This window comes from Pistacia vera, unplaced genomic scaffold (genome assembly GCF_008641045.1).
Source record: "Pistacia vera cultivar Batoury unplaced genomic scaffold, PisVer_v2 Contig749, whole genome shotgun sequence".
Classification (NCBI taxonomy): domain Eukaryota; kingdom Viridiplantae; phylum Streptophyta; class Magnoliopsida; order Sapindales; family Anacardiaceae; genus Pistacia; species Pistacia vera.
Window position 1 is genome coordinate 192,274 of NW_022196611.1, and position 14,051 is coordinate 206,324.

Consider the following 14,051-nt stretch of genomic DNA (forward strand, 5'->3'; position numbering starts at 1 on the left):
TTTCAAGGGTAAAAGGGTAATTTAAAAAAATGAATTAATTTTACATTTTTTTTAATTTTTTTTGGGCCAACCCGCAGGTTGGCCGTTGGCAACAGCCAACCCGCATGCAACCCGCTGGGTTGGCGGTCCTCCTGCAGAGAGGACAAAATAGCAACTCGCGGGCCACTGGGTTGCCATTTTGCAACCCGGCCCGCCGGGGGTTGCTGGCGGGTTGGGCTGAAACCTCTTCATTACGGGCTGGGTTGAAACCTCTTCATTACGGGCTGGATTGAAACCTCTTCATTATGGGCCGGGTTAGGGTTGACCCGCCTAACCCGGCCCATTTTTTCCACCTCTAACTCTTCTTTCTCAATTTAATTACAATGTTGTCATCCTTCGCTGTGCATAGCTCAAATGTGTATTGAAAAGCATTAAGCCTTAAACAGAATTAGGGCTCTGACTTTTCTTGAACAGTGTCAGGCAACAGGTAGTTGGTGAGGATGCACCACTTATTTTGCTGGGCACCGGCGTGTTTCTACGGGACTGGCGTTTTGTGGGGACTAAGACATTTTCCTTTTCCCCAGTCCGATAAAGCACATCCTTTTCATCTTCATCTTCATCTACATCAGCAGCTTTGAAGACGGGATGGATGTATGCGTTATCATAGCTTCCTGAAACCCAGAAGAAACAAGAATTCCCAGATTGCTTAGAAAAGGAAAAAAACCGCTACTATTCTGAAATTCTGTTTATGGTCAATAACCATTAAATTTACAATATGGGAATACCAACAAACCTGCAATGGAAATTTAACAAATGCAGATTCATAACGGCCGGTGCAGAACCTATGAAACCATATAGTAAGTACAGGAAGAGCAATGAGAAATGGTGCTGCTTGAGCAGCTTCCTTTGTACTCAGCAGCCCCATAAGAAGCAACCGTGATATAACCAGTGCCGCAATGACTCTTTTGTGGACATCAGGCCAGAATGCTGCACCGCTCTCGTACTCTTGGTTGTAAACATTTATGACCTACATTTTAAAATAAAATTAACAAACAGAACTATAGTGTGAAACAATAGCTGTAGCATATAGTTCATATAATTAAAAATAAAAAAATTTAAAAACACAGGTGGAATGTTGGTAAATACTTCTTAGTTGATGACGGAAAACAAAAAAGGCCAGCGCAAAGAAAACAATTATGAAAGGGAGCAAAAGAGGAGTCACTATCGCATAGACAAGGCCTAGCAGAAAATAAAACTGTATACGAGATTCTCCAGTGTTGAAACCAATACTTCCTGGATCCATTGCCGCCTCCCTGTCCTTTTCAGTCTTCATCAAGAAGGAATTCTTCAAGTGGTAGATTATCAATGGTTGCAACCTTAAAATCTCTAAGGCTATACCAGCCCATCCATCGACCATTATGTAAGTTATGAAGAAAGTTGCTTTCATTGGTATAGCTACTCCAATTGTCTCGGGAATTCTGCCAAAAGTTAAAAAGATTTAAGCTTCATATTCACAACACTGAAAGACAATAAAAAATTGGATGAAGACATCTGCAGTTCAAATCTATAGCTAAATTGATTATGCTATCACTTATTAGAGGGTAATCCACCCCTTAATTTACTTAAGGAATGGGAAAGAACAAATATCCATACAATAGCAGAAGTCTTGTCCCAATATAGATGAGATGAATTCAACAACTATATTCTAACAAATGCAATTTCTTTGTTTTTCTTTTCCATCTTCTTTATTCCCTCTCTCTCCATTTTCTATTTAGCATTACTAAATAGAAGGAGGAAAAACAAAGAAGATAATCATTAGTCTGAGAGAATTACATACTCATTAGCTGACTGCTTTATAAACGAATTTAGCTGTTCAAATGCACTTCCACTTATTACGCTCCCAAGGAAGACGCTCACAAGTTTGAAAATATAATATCTAGATGCTGATCTTCTTTCCAGAGATGATAGAGATACAAAGCCTTCATATTTAGACATAATCATCAATATCATCTTGAGGAAGATGAGAAAAAGCTTCAACACAATACCAGGAAGAAAACCTTGGATGACTGATTTAATAAACTTGCTGCATGACAAATTAAGATAATATCAGTTATTTATATAGAGTAATGCAATCTAAATACTACTCAAAAGTGTTTGAGGATGATAGAAAATTACGTTTCAACTAAGGGTTTCAGAAATGGTGCTGCTTTTTCAATTCCCTCAATGCTTGCAAGAGATTGTACAAATGCAATGGGGATCATGAAAAACAAGGTTAGGATAAAGAATGCAACACCAATAATCAGCCTCCTAATCCTGAGTGAAACATATGGAATTGCCAGATTTTTCCAGTAGACATCACGTGGTTCTGGAGCCCACTCTGTCAACCACATAGTTGGATCTCTGGTTTGTTGAGTTTGTGCGCATACAGCTCCGCCCCATCTGGCTTTAAAGGAAACAAATGCTGCCGGCATTATAGACTGGGGATCTCTAACAACCCTTTTTCTGTCATCAGCTATCTGAACAACACCGAAATAATGTGTTTGAATCAAATTTGTCCTCAAGTAAGAATGTTGAATGGAGGTATAACAAAAGAAGCCCAATAAAACGCTCTTATTTATTCACATGAAGCTGAGCATGCAAAAGCACAACACTCACTACAAGAAAATTGACATTTTGCAACCAATTTTTTAGCAACTAACTAGAATTAGTTGCAAAAAGGCTACATTTACCAACTAAATTGACATTAGTCGAGCAAAGAGGATTAAAATTTTGGGGCCCACATGTTCCAACATTTGGCATCTAAAGTTAATTGTTTGCGACTATTTTGTTAGTCACAGAACCGTTTTTTTTTTTGCAACTACTAAAATATTAGTTGCTATTGATGGTTTACAAAACATGAAAGTTACAAATGGTGACTAAAATTGGTTGCTACAAATAACTAATCAAATAAATAAATGCCTATGTTTTTAGAAACAATTACTAGGCCTATCCTATATAAACCCAAACTTAAAACCAAATCCCTCATACCCCAATATCCCTATTCTTACCGGAGTCCTCTTCTTCTCCACTCACTCCTCTGTATCCAATTTCACTCTTCACTTTACCATCTCCTTGATTCTACTTTTGCCACCTACATTACCCCATTGAAGGTAACTTCTTTTTATTTTTATGTCAAAGCTCATTCTTTTACAGATGGTATATATTTCGATTTTATTGTTTGATTTTCAATCCGTTTCTTCACAACATTTGCTTCAATTTGTTTAAGCATCTGTTGTTAGTGACGTTCCTAAATTGGTGGCTTTAACTTCGTAATGGGTGATTTTATTTTTATCTTCTCTTTCATCTGACATTACAATGGCCATTATAATTGTAATGAGTGCGTTAAATTCGTTTATTGTTACTAATAAACGAATGGTGTTTGATAATATCTATTTATTTTCTCAATTGGGTATTTAAGTTTTTTGTTTTATGGATACTCGTTCGAGACGGTTTCATATTCATCGATTTCTTCAACTAAGGTTCGCATTTTGATTCACCTTCTTGTTCTTTAGATCTTCGATTTTATTTTCTATATAGTTATTTTTGTGTATCTTTTGGGGTTTTTTTTTTTTAAATTGTTTTGTGGGTTTGTTTTTTCGATCTCTTTTTTATTTGGGTTTTTGATTTGAGTGTGATTCAACTCACTACTAGAAAAACCACATTCCTTGACAGAATGAGTTGACAGATTTTCTTGACTGTTCTAAAAAAAGGTCAAGAATTTTACTTATTGACAAATTGTTGACAGTTTATGAACTGTCAAGAATTTGAAATAATCCTTGACCGTTTTGGATAATTCTTGACAGTTATTAATTGTCAAGGAATTGGTTAAAAATAAATTTTATCTTGACTGTTGTAGTCTCAATTCTTGACAGTTTTTAATTGTCAAAGATTAAGTATATAAAAGACAAAAAAATATTGCCTAAAACTTTTCCCACCCATTTTTCATTAACTATTCCCACCATTTTTTCTCTAAAACTTTTGCTTACCCGCTATTTCACTCATTTGTGCAAACCCTTATAGTCGACCTCCTTCCGGCACTGGAACAAAACTTCTAGTTTCTACCACTCTCGTTCAATAGACGACGATTCACTCACTGACTCAGACGCTTATTCTGTGCCTATTTCGATGGAGATTGTTAACTTCGGTGAATTTTGGCGACGTGTATCCCGAACGCCCAAATGTAGGGGTGTTTAGAAAAATGTAAAAACCGAACCTAACCGGAAACTGAACCAGTTTTTCGTTTATCTAGAAAACTGATTCGATTTTGGTCCATAAAAAAAATCTGAATTTCCAATTTCATTAAAAAGTGAACAATTTTTCCTTAAAATTTAAAAAGTAAACAAATTAAAAAGTCCCTAAATCCTTACAATTAAAGAAAAACAAATCCCCAAACCCGATTTTAGGTTAAAATTAAAAAAAAAAAAAAAGTGAACAATTTTGCACATAAATTTTTGAATCTTGAAATTAAAAAAATAGCAAACCCAGTTATACAAAATCCCCAAACAAATTTTACCCTAAGACGCAAAACACTCTCCACTTTGTTCGCATCTTCTTCTCCATTTTTTCCTTGAAATCTAGACTTCTCCAGTTGCCACTGCAACACCTCTCCACTGATTAGATCTCTCTTTCTCACTTACCACCCACACGAGCACCTAAAGACTCCAAACCCAAACACCCTATCACGTAATCACACTCTCCAGTCTCTAGGAACTTTGTTTCCCGGCTAGAAACCCAGCTTCGCCGTGCCACGACCACGACGACACCATCTAAACTCAAACCCATAACATGCTCTTCGATTTATGTAAGGATTTATTTCTTGTCTTTTTCAATTTGACGTCATCTGGTTAATATTGTTATGTTTTGTTACTGGTTTTTGGTTCATCGTGCAGGAATAAGCCAGTTCTCTTTTGTAAATATTCAGTGTCATATCGACCTTCTTTTGTTTAGTGGATAAGTTATTTTGTGCAGTTGCTTCTTTTGTTATTTTGAGTTCATAATCAAACAGTTCGTTGTATGCATTTATTTATGAAGTCGAGTTTGAATAGTTTAGGCCGAAAGATTCTGCTACAAGTACATAGATAGTTGCAAGTAAAAATTATAAGTGTGGCAGAATCGTACTCAACCAATTTGATTTATTGTTTTTGTACATTTCAAAGTTAAAGTTTGATTCGGAATACTGTACAGTTGAAGAGTTTTACACAACCTGAAAATCTTTGGCTATATTTCTTTTCATATAAGCAAAATGACATATTCTTGATAAATTATAAAATTATAACCTAATTTTTTTGTTTTAACTAAGGTAGCACACTTTATGGTATTTGAGGATCTTAAAGTTGACATGAAGACCGAGGCTGTAACAACTGCTGAAAACTAATAAAATGCATGCACAATTTCAATAGAAAATTGGGCCCAAAACTTTCTTTTCATTATAATTCATAAGTCTTATATACACAAAAAGTGTTGTTTACAAAAATTCCTTTCCAAAAGACAAAACAGGGGAAACAGTTTAGCTATTGCTCCTTGCTTGCTGACGCCCCTCCGACTGCATCAACACCTAGATCCTGCATCCACAAAGGAAAATAACGGGGTGAGCACAAAATAATGCTCAGTAAGTAAAACCCTCTATCTGTCTGTCCCCGTATGTATAACTCTTAATTCTTTCCTTATACTATTTCTGGTTCTATTTTTGTTTCTACTAAACTCATGGCCTCGTCTTACCGAGGTACGCGGATGCGTTCACACAGCACCATCTCACTCTCCAGGCCTATCGGGTGGAATTCACACAGTACCAACCCGTTCTGTGACTACCGAATGGGGATCACAAAGCACCTACTCGGTTTTCTTAACTATCGTGGAGACCACCTAGCACCTACCCTTCTCATACTTTTGGTAACGATCACCAAGCATTAACCGTCTCTAGTCACTGTCGGGGATGATCACAAAGCATCAACCCACTTCCTAAATGTCGATGATGATCACAACATCAACCTACTTATCTAATAAACTAACCGGGTGGTGGTCCAAAGCATCCATCCGTTTCTAATACTTTCGGTGATGAATCACAAAGCATCAACCCCTTCTCTAATGGCTATTCGGTGGTGATAACAAAGCATCACACCCATTCCCATGACTGTCGGTGATGATCACAAAGCATCACCCCAATTATACTACTCTCCTAATTCACTCTATTCCAACATTTCAATTCCTCTACCTTGATTAGTTGTACCCACCAGCTCTCTACTCATGGGGTGATTGCATACAAAATTTTCCTACACTTTCTTAGGTCACTTTCAATGCACAATAGTGCTTATGGATGGTTCATCACTACCAATGCACTTATGAAATGCCAACATGCAATTTTGCAAGATTAAGGTTCATTACTCATACTCAAACCTCTTTAGGCATTTCATCAAACAACTCAAGGGCACTAATAAACTCTACTATAGCAATGGTTCTAAAACTCTTTCTAACCATCCAAAATGGGGAGAAACCCCTTCACATCACACAAAACTTGTCAAATAAAACACTTCCAAAAAGGGATCCACAATACCCCCTTCAATTCCATTCAAACTACCTTTCCAACCCAACAGCTCATTTCTCATATTGCAAGGTGTAAACACTCACAAGGCATAGAAATCTCTATTTGAACCTCCATACATGGCAATATCACAAGTATATCACATACATACATCTTTCTATCAAAACCCTAATCAAAAATTCTTAAATCTCAACTTGGGTTGGGGTTTACTCTTTGTTATGGAGAGACGTCCCAACTCTTCTTTCACTTGGTTTCTTGGCCTTTTTCTCTACTCTTAACCAAAGAACAAAACCCTTAACCTTCATATAAGCTAAAACTCACAAAGTTACACAACCAAAGTAAGAATCCTTACCTTAGGAAGCCTTAGGTTGATTTTTCTACCCCAAATCACTTCAAAAACCCCTTGGAACTCCTTGATCAAAAGAAAAGAGAGTTGGAGGAACGAATGAGAGCTGCGTTTTTTGAGAAGAAGAAATGAGGGGTTTGCTAACTCTAATTCCTTTAATGAAAATACCCAAGCATTCCCTTTTTGCCCCTTACTCTTCTTTGGGAATTCCATCTATATCCTTTGATTCATTACAAACTCACCCCCATATCAACATATTCTCCATGAAAAATCCTTACAATTAACTCCCCACTTTTCCTGCTAATTAGGGGTAGAATGGTCAAATAGCCCTTAGGGAAGAAAATATCTAAAACTTAACAAACATTTTAATCGGCCTGTCGCCGCGGCGAAACTGTCCAGAGAGTTTCCCCATGGTTTCAACACATCTTCGCCGCGGCGAAGATTCTCCTTCGCCCCGGCGAAGCTTGGCACACTAAACTTCTTCTATTTTCAACCAATTTCAGGGCAAGCATTCAACACAATACTCAATCAAACAATATTACCAAAAACCAACTCAAATAAGAGCGAAAGAGGAAACAATAACTACGTACCTCATGTGGGGCGTTGCAGTGGCTGAGAAGAGTGCGGGCACCACTGCTACTACAACCATAAAAAAGAAGGTATAAGTTACGTAAATTGAAATTTAATTAATTTATTGATCATTTATACTCATTTACATTATCACTAGTAGTATGTTCTCTATATGGATGAACGTGGTTTAATTAGGTTGAGTATTGTCTTTGTGATAGAACATATTTATGATACTGAATTTATGTTTTGTTTGTGAACTTAGAAGGTCACAATGGATAAAAGATGGATTTGGTTGTCTAATAGGTTGTGCGATGAATATATTCAATAAATTGACTCTTTCATAGACATTGCAAAACAACATGTAGAACCTCCTTTTAGAGAAAGATCCACTTTTTCCTTTAAATCCATAATTCCCTTTCTCATTTCCAGGCCCTTAGCTTCCAAGATTAACCTTTTAATTGCTCTTTCTATCTCCCCCCTCTCTAGCTTCTTCTCTAAATGCAACCTAACCTTCCAAACATGACTAACATATCTTGCAAATCACCAGTTGATCACCAAAACTAGGGTGGCAAATCATGGGGACCCCTTCACATATACTTTCCAAAGTAGAATTTTAACCATTGTGTGTCCAGAAACCTCTTGTGGCAGGATGAGCAAGCAATTCTTGCTGGGGAGCCCATTTCACTATATGTCCTCTTCCATCTAGCATTTCAAGGAACCTTTTTAGCAATGCTTCAAGCCATTCTGCTCCATGGACAGAACCTGGTCGAACAACCCACAAGAAAGGCACTCCGCTATTGGCTAATCCCCACGCTATCTCCAAAAATTCAGTTTCATTAATAGCAACAATGCTATTATTTTTAGCACCTTTGTTGCAACTTTTGTTTTTCTTGCTTTATTCTCTGGGATTCCTTTAATCCAAGTTCATTAACTATTTAATTTCTGTTAGCTTGTTTTTAAACTTATGTAAAAATTTAACTTTAAAATCTTAAACTAGAGAATTGAAGTTTAGATTGATAATTTGTGAGATACTGGTTTTCTACTCCATCAATTTGATTTTTGTTTGGTGCTGCAGTACATTCTGTACTGCATTTTCTTATTGTAAAATTAATTTCTGTGAACTTTGAGGAGTAGTCTTTCTTTTCTGTTGTTATTTCATAAGTTTTTGTCACATATTGTATACCTCAGANGCTGTTGTTCCTTTCTCCTGATTGTAATCATGTTAAGCTTCGGCTTTTTTATTTTTTCCATAATTTTTGCCTGAGTGGAGTCCTGAAAATGCAGGAAGAGAAAGAAAAGAGGCTGGAGGAAATGTTTGAGTCGGACCTTGACAATGCAATAGAAAACAGGTATGCACCCAAGGAAGAACTCCCAGAAGAGGGAGCAGTGGCCTTAGCTGGGAAGAAAACTCAAGAAACCCTTACAGCAACTGATTTGATTATTGAAGCTCTAGACATATCAGAAGAAGAATTGGATCGTATTGCTCAGCATGAGGTATAGTAACGTTCCTTTTATCTAGCAACCATAGCACATCCTGATCTGATCTGTGCTTGCTCTGTTTTCTCCTAAGTCTTATGAGGTATACTAATGTTCCCTTATGAGAGAACCACTGCAACACTTATCAGAGAAGAAAGAGTTACTGTGTACTGTACTGCTTTTTACCCTCTTTGATGAAACTCCCTCTCTCATAATGAAGAGAGGTAAGATAGCAGTTCATGAGTAGTTTCCCTCAGGTTGCACAGTCAAAGAATTAGTTTTATCTTGTTTTTTAAAGACAAATTTTAAGTCTGAATGTCCTTGTTATTGCTCTTAAAAAAGCATTGTTTTCCATAAATATGTTAATCATTAGGATCAAATGCTCACAATTTTTGCTTTAAATTCTCTATGTTAATCTGCAATTACTAGTGCTTTTTGTTAAGTTTGTAGTTTTAAGAAACCTTATCCAGTCTTTTTCTTATTTCTTTATTACGCGGTCTTACCCATAAGTTTTTTCTTTCTGCCTACTTTGTTGTCCTGTCTGTATCACATTTCTTACCTTTTCGAGTTCCAAAAACTGGTATCAGTTCTGTGATAATCTAGGACCTTGAGTCAAAAGGCTGTAAGATTCAATGATATGTCTCTATTTAGAACTCAGCACTTTCAAGAAAGATCAGAGTATATATATATAATGCAGATGAAGTGTATGGAAGTGGGCAGTGTGATGCCAATCTCGTATTCAAAATACAGTTGCTATAATAAAATATGGGCCGACTTTAACAGTAAATTATAACATTTCTATTGCATTTGATACTTTATTTTTGTGATTTTCAGGAAGAGAAAACCAGGGGAAATGTTGCTGAGTTTAAACCAGATATAAGAATGCTTGGGCTCTCTCCCTCAGATTATGTTCTCCGTACGCTCTCAAATGTTAACACTAATGATCTGGAGCAGACCTTGCTGGTAAGCAATAGCGCTTCATTCATTTTCTTGCCATCCCGCATAGTATTCTGTTCTCTGGATAAAAAGAAAGCAATATAAATAGGGGAACCAAATGTTATCAATTTCATTGTGCTAAATTATTTACAATTTTGTGTTGACGAAAATCTAGAGTACAATGCTTTTCGTAAATTGCTCTTGATGAGCATTCATGTAGTTGACTAGTAACCTTTTGTAGGTTAGTTTTATTATCAGCTTATTTAATACCTTGGGTCTGCATTTCCCATGTTTCAACTGAAGCTCTAGATTAAGTGCTCTGCATATGTAAGTTGCCCAAGTTAGGGTGCTTATCAAAATGTTGTATTTAGCTTATATCTCATCACTGTCACCACAATTAAATTTTTATTTTGTTGGAGTTTGGTATATATTTTTTCCCTCTCTACCTCAAAGATGCTTGTTTTTGGCTCACTCGGAATAAATAAATAAACTAGTAAGAAATCCAGTGCATCTATAATAGTCTTATACTATGTGGGTCCAGAAACCATTGCTAATCAGACAAAGGAGAAAAAGAAGAGGAAGAAAAATTGGACCTTTGCTTCTAAAAGTCAAAAAAGTTTTTGTCAGGCATGTAAAAAATTCACATATTTTCTCATTGGGTGAGTAAAAATAGTTTTTACAGTAGTTCTTGGATTGTTGAGGTAATCCATTTATCATTTTTACTGTCGATCAATTTCTAATTGAAAGTTTGATATTTATTTTCTGTTCAGGCGTTACCATTTGCAGATGCTCTGAAGCTTCTGTCTTACTTGAAGGATTGGGCTTCTAATCCTGATAAGGTTATTCTATTCGCACTTTGGAATATACAGAATTTTTGGCATTTGTAGTGTTACAATTGAATATACTGCCTTTTGTTGTGTAAATTAAGTTATGGCCTGTCATGTTTCTTTCCATTCTTAATTTTTTACCCCTGCATTCCATCTCACTCTTAGTTTGATCATTGACATGCTTGTGAATTTGGTTTGGGTACTGTGTACAATTTTTCTATTGAAAAAAAAATGAAAAAGCTGAAAATTTCTTGCTTACTGTGTCACATGGAAGTCAGATGATTTTTAATTTGGAAGGCCAAACTTTGTGGTAACTATTTTGGAAGTTTCTATTGGCAGCTTTCTGTCTCTGCTTTAGGTTTATGACCTATCTTCAAATTCCTTGCAAATTTCATTTTTATGGGTTTAATTATCTTGGTAAAATATAATTTGTAATACTACTATAATTTATATGCAGGTTGAGCTTGTTTGCAGGGTTGCTACGGTGCTATTGCAAATACATCATAATCAGTTAATTACTACCCCAGCAGCCAGACCTGTGTTGACTGCTCTGAAAGACTTCCTATATGCAAGAGTCAAGGTAACAATGTGTTTTTCTTTTCTTTTTTCTATTTAGAATACATTTGTGTAGGTGACTGGAAATACTGTAATATGTTAGCTGAGTATTCCAAAATCTGAACTTCTGATTAAATTTGTTTCTCACTATTGCTCCGTTAATTGCACTATATTCTGAATTCTGGACGAAATATCTTTTTGTAGGATATGACAATGAAAACTGGTATTCAAAAAAAATAAAAAATAAAAAATAAATAAAAATAAAAAATGAAGATGATATGTTGCTTATCCAAGTGTGCTTGCATGTTTGCAAAAAATTATATATTGTTGGTGTGGGTACAGTGGTTACATCTATCGATTCTTTTGTAATAATTAATATATATTTTTTTTTTTTTACAAATAGGATAATTCCTTGTAATTTTGTCGTTGATTGAATGTTATTCCTTGTTACAAAGAATTTTGCTGCATGAAATTTTGTTGTGATGCCTGAGGAAATCACCTATTATTGTAATATCCATGATTGTGTTAAATTTGCTGTATCAATGGGTTTTTAATCAGTTTGCTGAAATGATGGTGGCCCTTTAACGACACATCTTTTATCTTTTATTCAAGATTTCAATTAGTCAGGTTGTTTCATGATAAATAATACATATGAAAAATTTGAAGATCACTCAATGACTAAAGCGGCTGTGATCTTGTGTCAGGAACGGAAAGATACTATTGGTTTTAATCTTGCTGCAATGGATCATCTCAAGGTGGGTGGTTGATTTTATGGATAATTTTAGGAATTCTGATAAAAATAAGCCTGAGGTTTAAATTTTTATTTGTGATTTCAGCAATTGATGGCTTTGAGGTCAGACGCACTCTTCCAAGATGCAAAGGTGAAGTTACAAGAAATCCGATCATATCAATCAAAACGTTTAGAAGCAAGGGCAGACACAAAAGCCGAAAAACGAAAAAAGAAAAAACAGAAAAAGTCAAGTGAAATACATGCTTGGACATGATGCTGAGAAGTAAAATTTCGAAGGAATAGAATACTTACTGCTGCACAAGTTGAACATACATGATAAACTGCATTGGTTGGCTCAAGAAAAAGGGAGTCGGAAGAGCATGTCTAATTTATGGCAATTGATTATTTTCTTGTAGCTCAAAGCATGTAGAATGAGGGCTTTGCCTTTCTAAAGTTTTGTTTGTTGTAACATATGTCAATGATTTATAAGGTTGGTGAATTTGAGTTTTTCGGGAGTAGTTAGCAAAAGTGAAATAGACAAAAAGTGCACATCGGGTTGAGTCGGGTCTTCACAGTGATCGTGTTGGTATTGGGTTGTTTAGGTGCAAATCCAATTCTGTTGGGTGAGTAGAAAGTCCAAACAGCCCGACCCAACTCGTGGCTGTTATTTATTATTATTATTATTTTTTTTTTGAGTAAGTTAGGTTCATAATCTTCTCTCACAACCATTATGCGTAGCGTGTCATTAGTCAGTTTGTAAAATAAGTTTTGTTTGCTTGTATGAGTCTTATTATCTATTTACGAACTAACCAATGATGAGTTGTTATATTAGGGTTGTGATAAAAGATTGTGGATCCAGTATTTCTGTACTTTTTTTGAAAATTTTATAACGCAACTAAGAATTAGAATTAGGGATGGCAATCAAGGGTTTATAATGCAACTAAGTAGGGATGGCAATCAAGGGGGGTAGGGGTGGGGATCATCATCCCATCACCAAAAGAAAATTTGATCCCCATCCTCGAATTGGCCAAAACTGGGATGGGGAGCGATCCCCGAACGGGCAGGGAACCGTTCCCTGAATATTAAAAATAAAAAAATTATTTTCTTTTTATTTTAATATTTTATCATGATAAATTTGAAAGTGTATCTTATTGACTTATTCAATAATAAGCACCAATAATATTTTTATTAAATTATTCAACTTTAAATTACTAAAAATATAATATTAGAATGATAAATCTATAATCATAATTGAATAATTTCTATTAACATAATGTTAGAATAAAAAAATGTTATTGTATTGAAACTCTTAATTTTTTTTTTTTTTACCTTAAATTGTTATGTGGTAATAGAAATTGTTATATATTTTTAAGACAAAATTAAAATAATTTTTTTGATACTTAATTATTTTCATTCCCATCCTTGCCCCGACCCGTCTCCAAAACTTTGGTAGGGACTCGTGGGTACCTGTACACACAGGGAAACTTACCATCTGTAATGAGAACTAACCCTTTCTTACCCTCAACGTCTTAACTCCAATTTTTCTTTTAACAATTGTCATTGATTCAGTTAATCAAAACTTTGATGTTAAAACTTTTAATAATGCTACGGACACTGGGATTGTGCACCGAATTTTTACACCGAATTACGTGTCTTGTGACTCAGACCAGCCACGTATCCCATTACCAAATATTTTGCGAGTGAACAACCGTTCACTTACAATGGACTCCCGTCCATATAATCGTTCATATTATATGGACAAGAGTCCATTTACTATGGATGGGAGTCCACATTTAAAGGACCCCCGTTCATCAGTAAATGGAAAAAAAACCACATAAACAAAAATAATGGACGGTCGTTCATAGGTTATGGACGACCGTCCCTAAATAATGGGCGGGCGTCCACAAATAATGGACGCTCGCCCATACTTGAAATAAAATAATTTATGGTCGAAATGCAAGGACGCCCGTTCATCAGTTATGGATGGCCGTCCCTGCCTTTTGGACGGGCGTCCACATATAACGGACGCCCGTCCATACTGTAAATTAAAAAAAA

General features: G+C 35.6%; 1 protein-coding gene and 1 pseudogene across 1 annotated transcript; one reads left to right on the plus strand and one right to left on the minus strand.

The window, feature by feature from the left end:
* Positions 1-599: 599 nt before the first annotated feature.
* On the minus strand, positions 600-7,115 carry LOC116115656 (annotated as a pseudogene).
* A 1,635-nt stretch (positions 7,116-8,750) lies between these two features.
* Positions 8,751-12,457, plus strand: LOC116115657 (WD repeat-containing protein 3 homolog). The gene is made up of 6 exons (XM_031401790.1): positions 8,751-8,966; positions 9,783-9,911; positions 10,655-10,723; positions 11,169-11,291; positions 11,971-12,021; positions 12,103-12,457. The coding sequence occupies exons 1-6, from the start codon at positions 8,751-8,753 to the stop codon at positions 12,268-12,270; spliced, it is 756 nt and encodes a 251-aa protein (XP_031257650.1). The 3' UTR covers positions 12,271-12,457.
* Positions 12,458-14,051: the final 1,594 nt, after the last annotated feature.

Bases quoted from the DNA above. Each gene is read 5' to 3' on its own strand.
- LOC116115657 (XM_031401790.1), top strand. From the start codon at position 8,751: ATGCAGGAAGAGAAAGAAAAGAGGCTGGAGGAAATGTTTGAGTCGGAC. The intron at 8,967-9,782 runs GTATAGTAACGT...TGTGATTTTCAG, and splicing joins ATCGTATTGCTCAGCATGAG to GAAGAGAAAACCAGGGGAAA. The intron at 9,912-10,654 runs GTAAGCAATAGC...TTTTCTGTTCAG, and splicing joins ATCTGGAGCAGACCTTGCTG to GCGTTACCATTTGCAGATGC.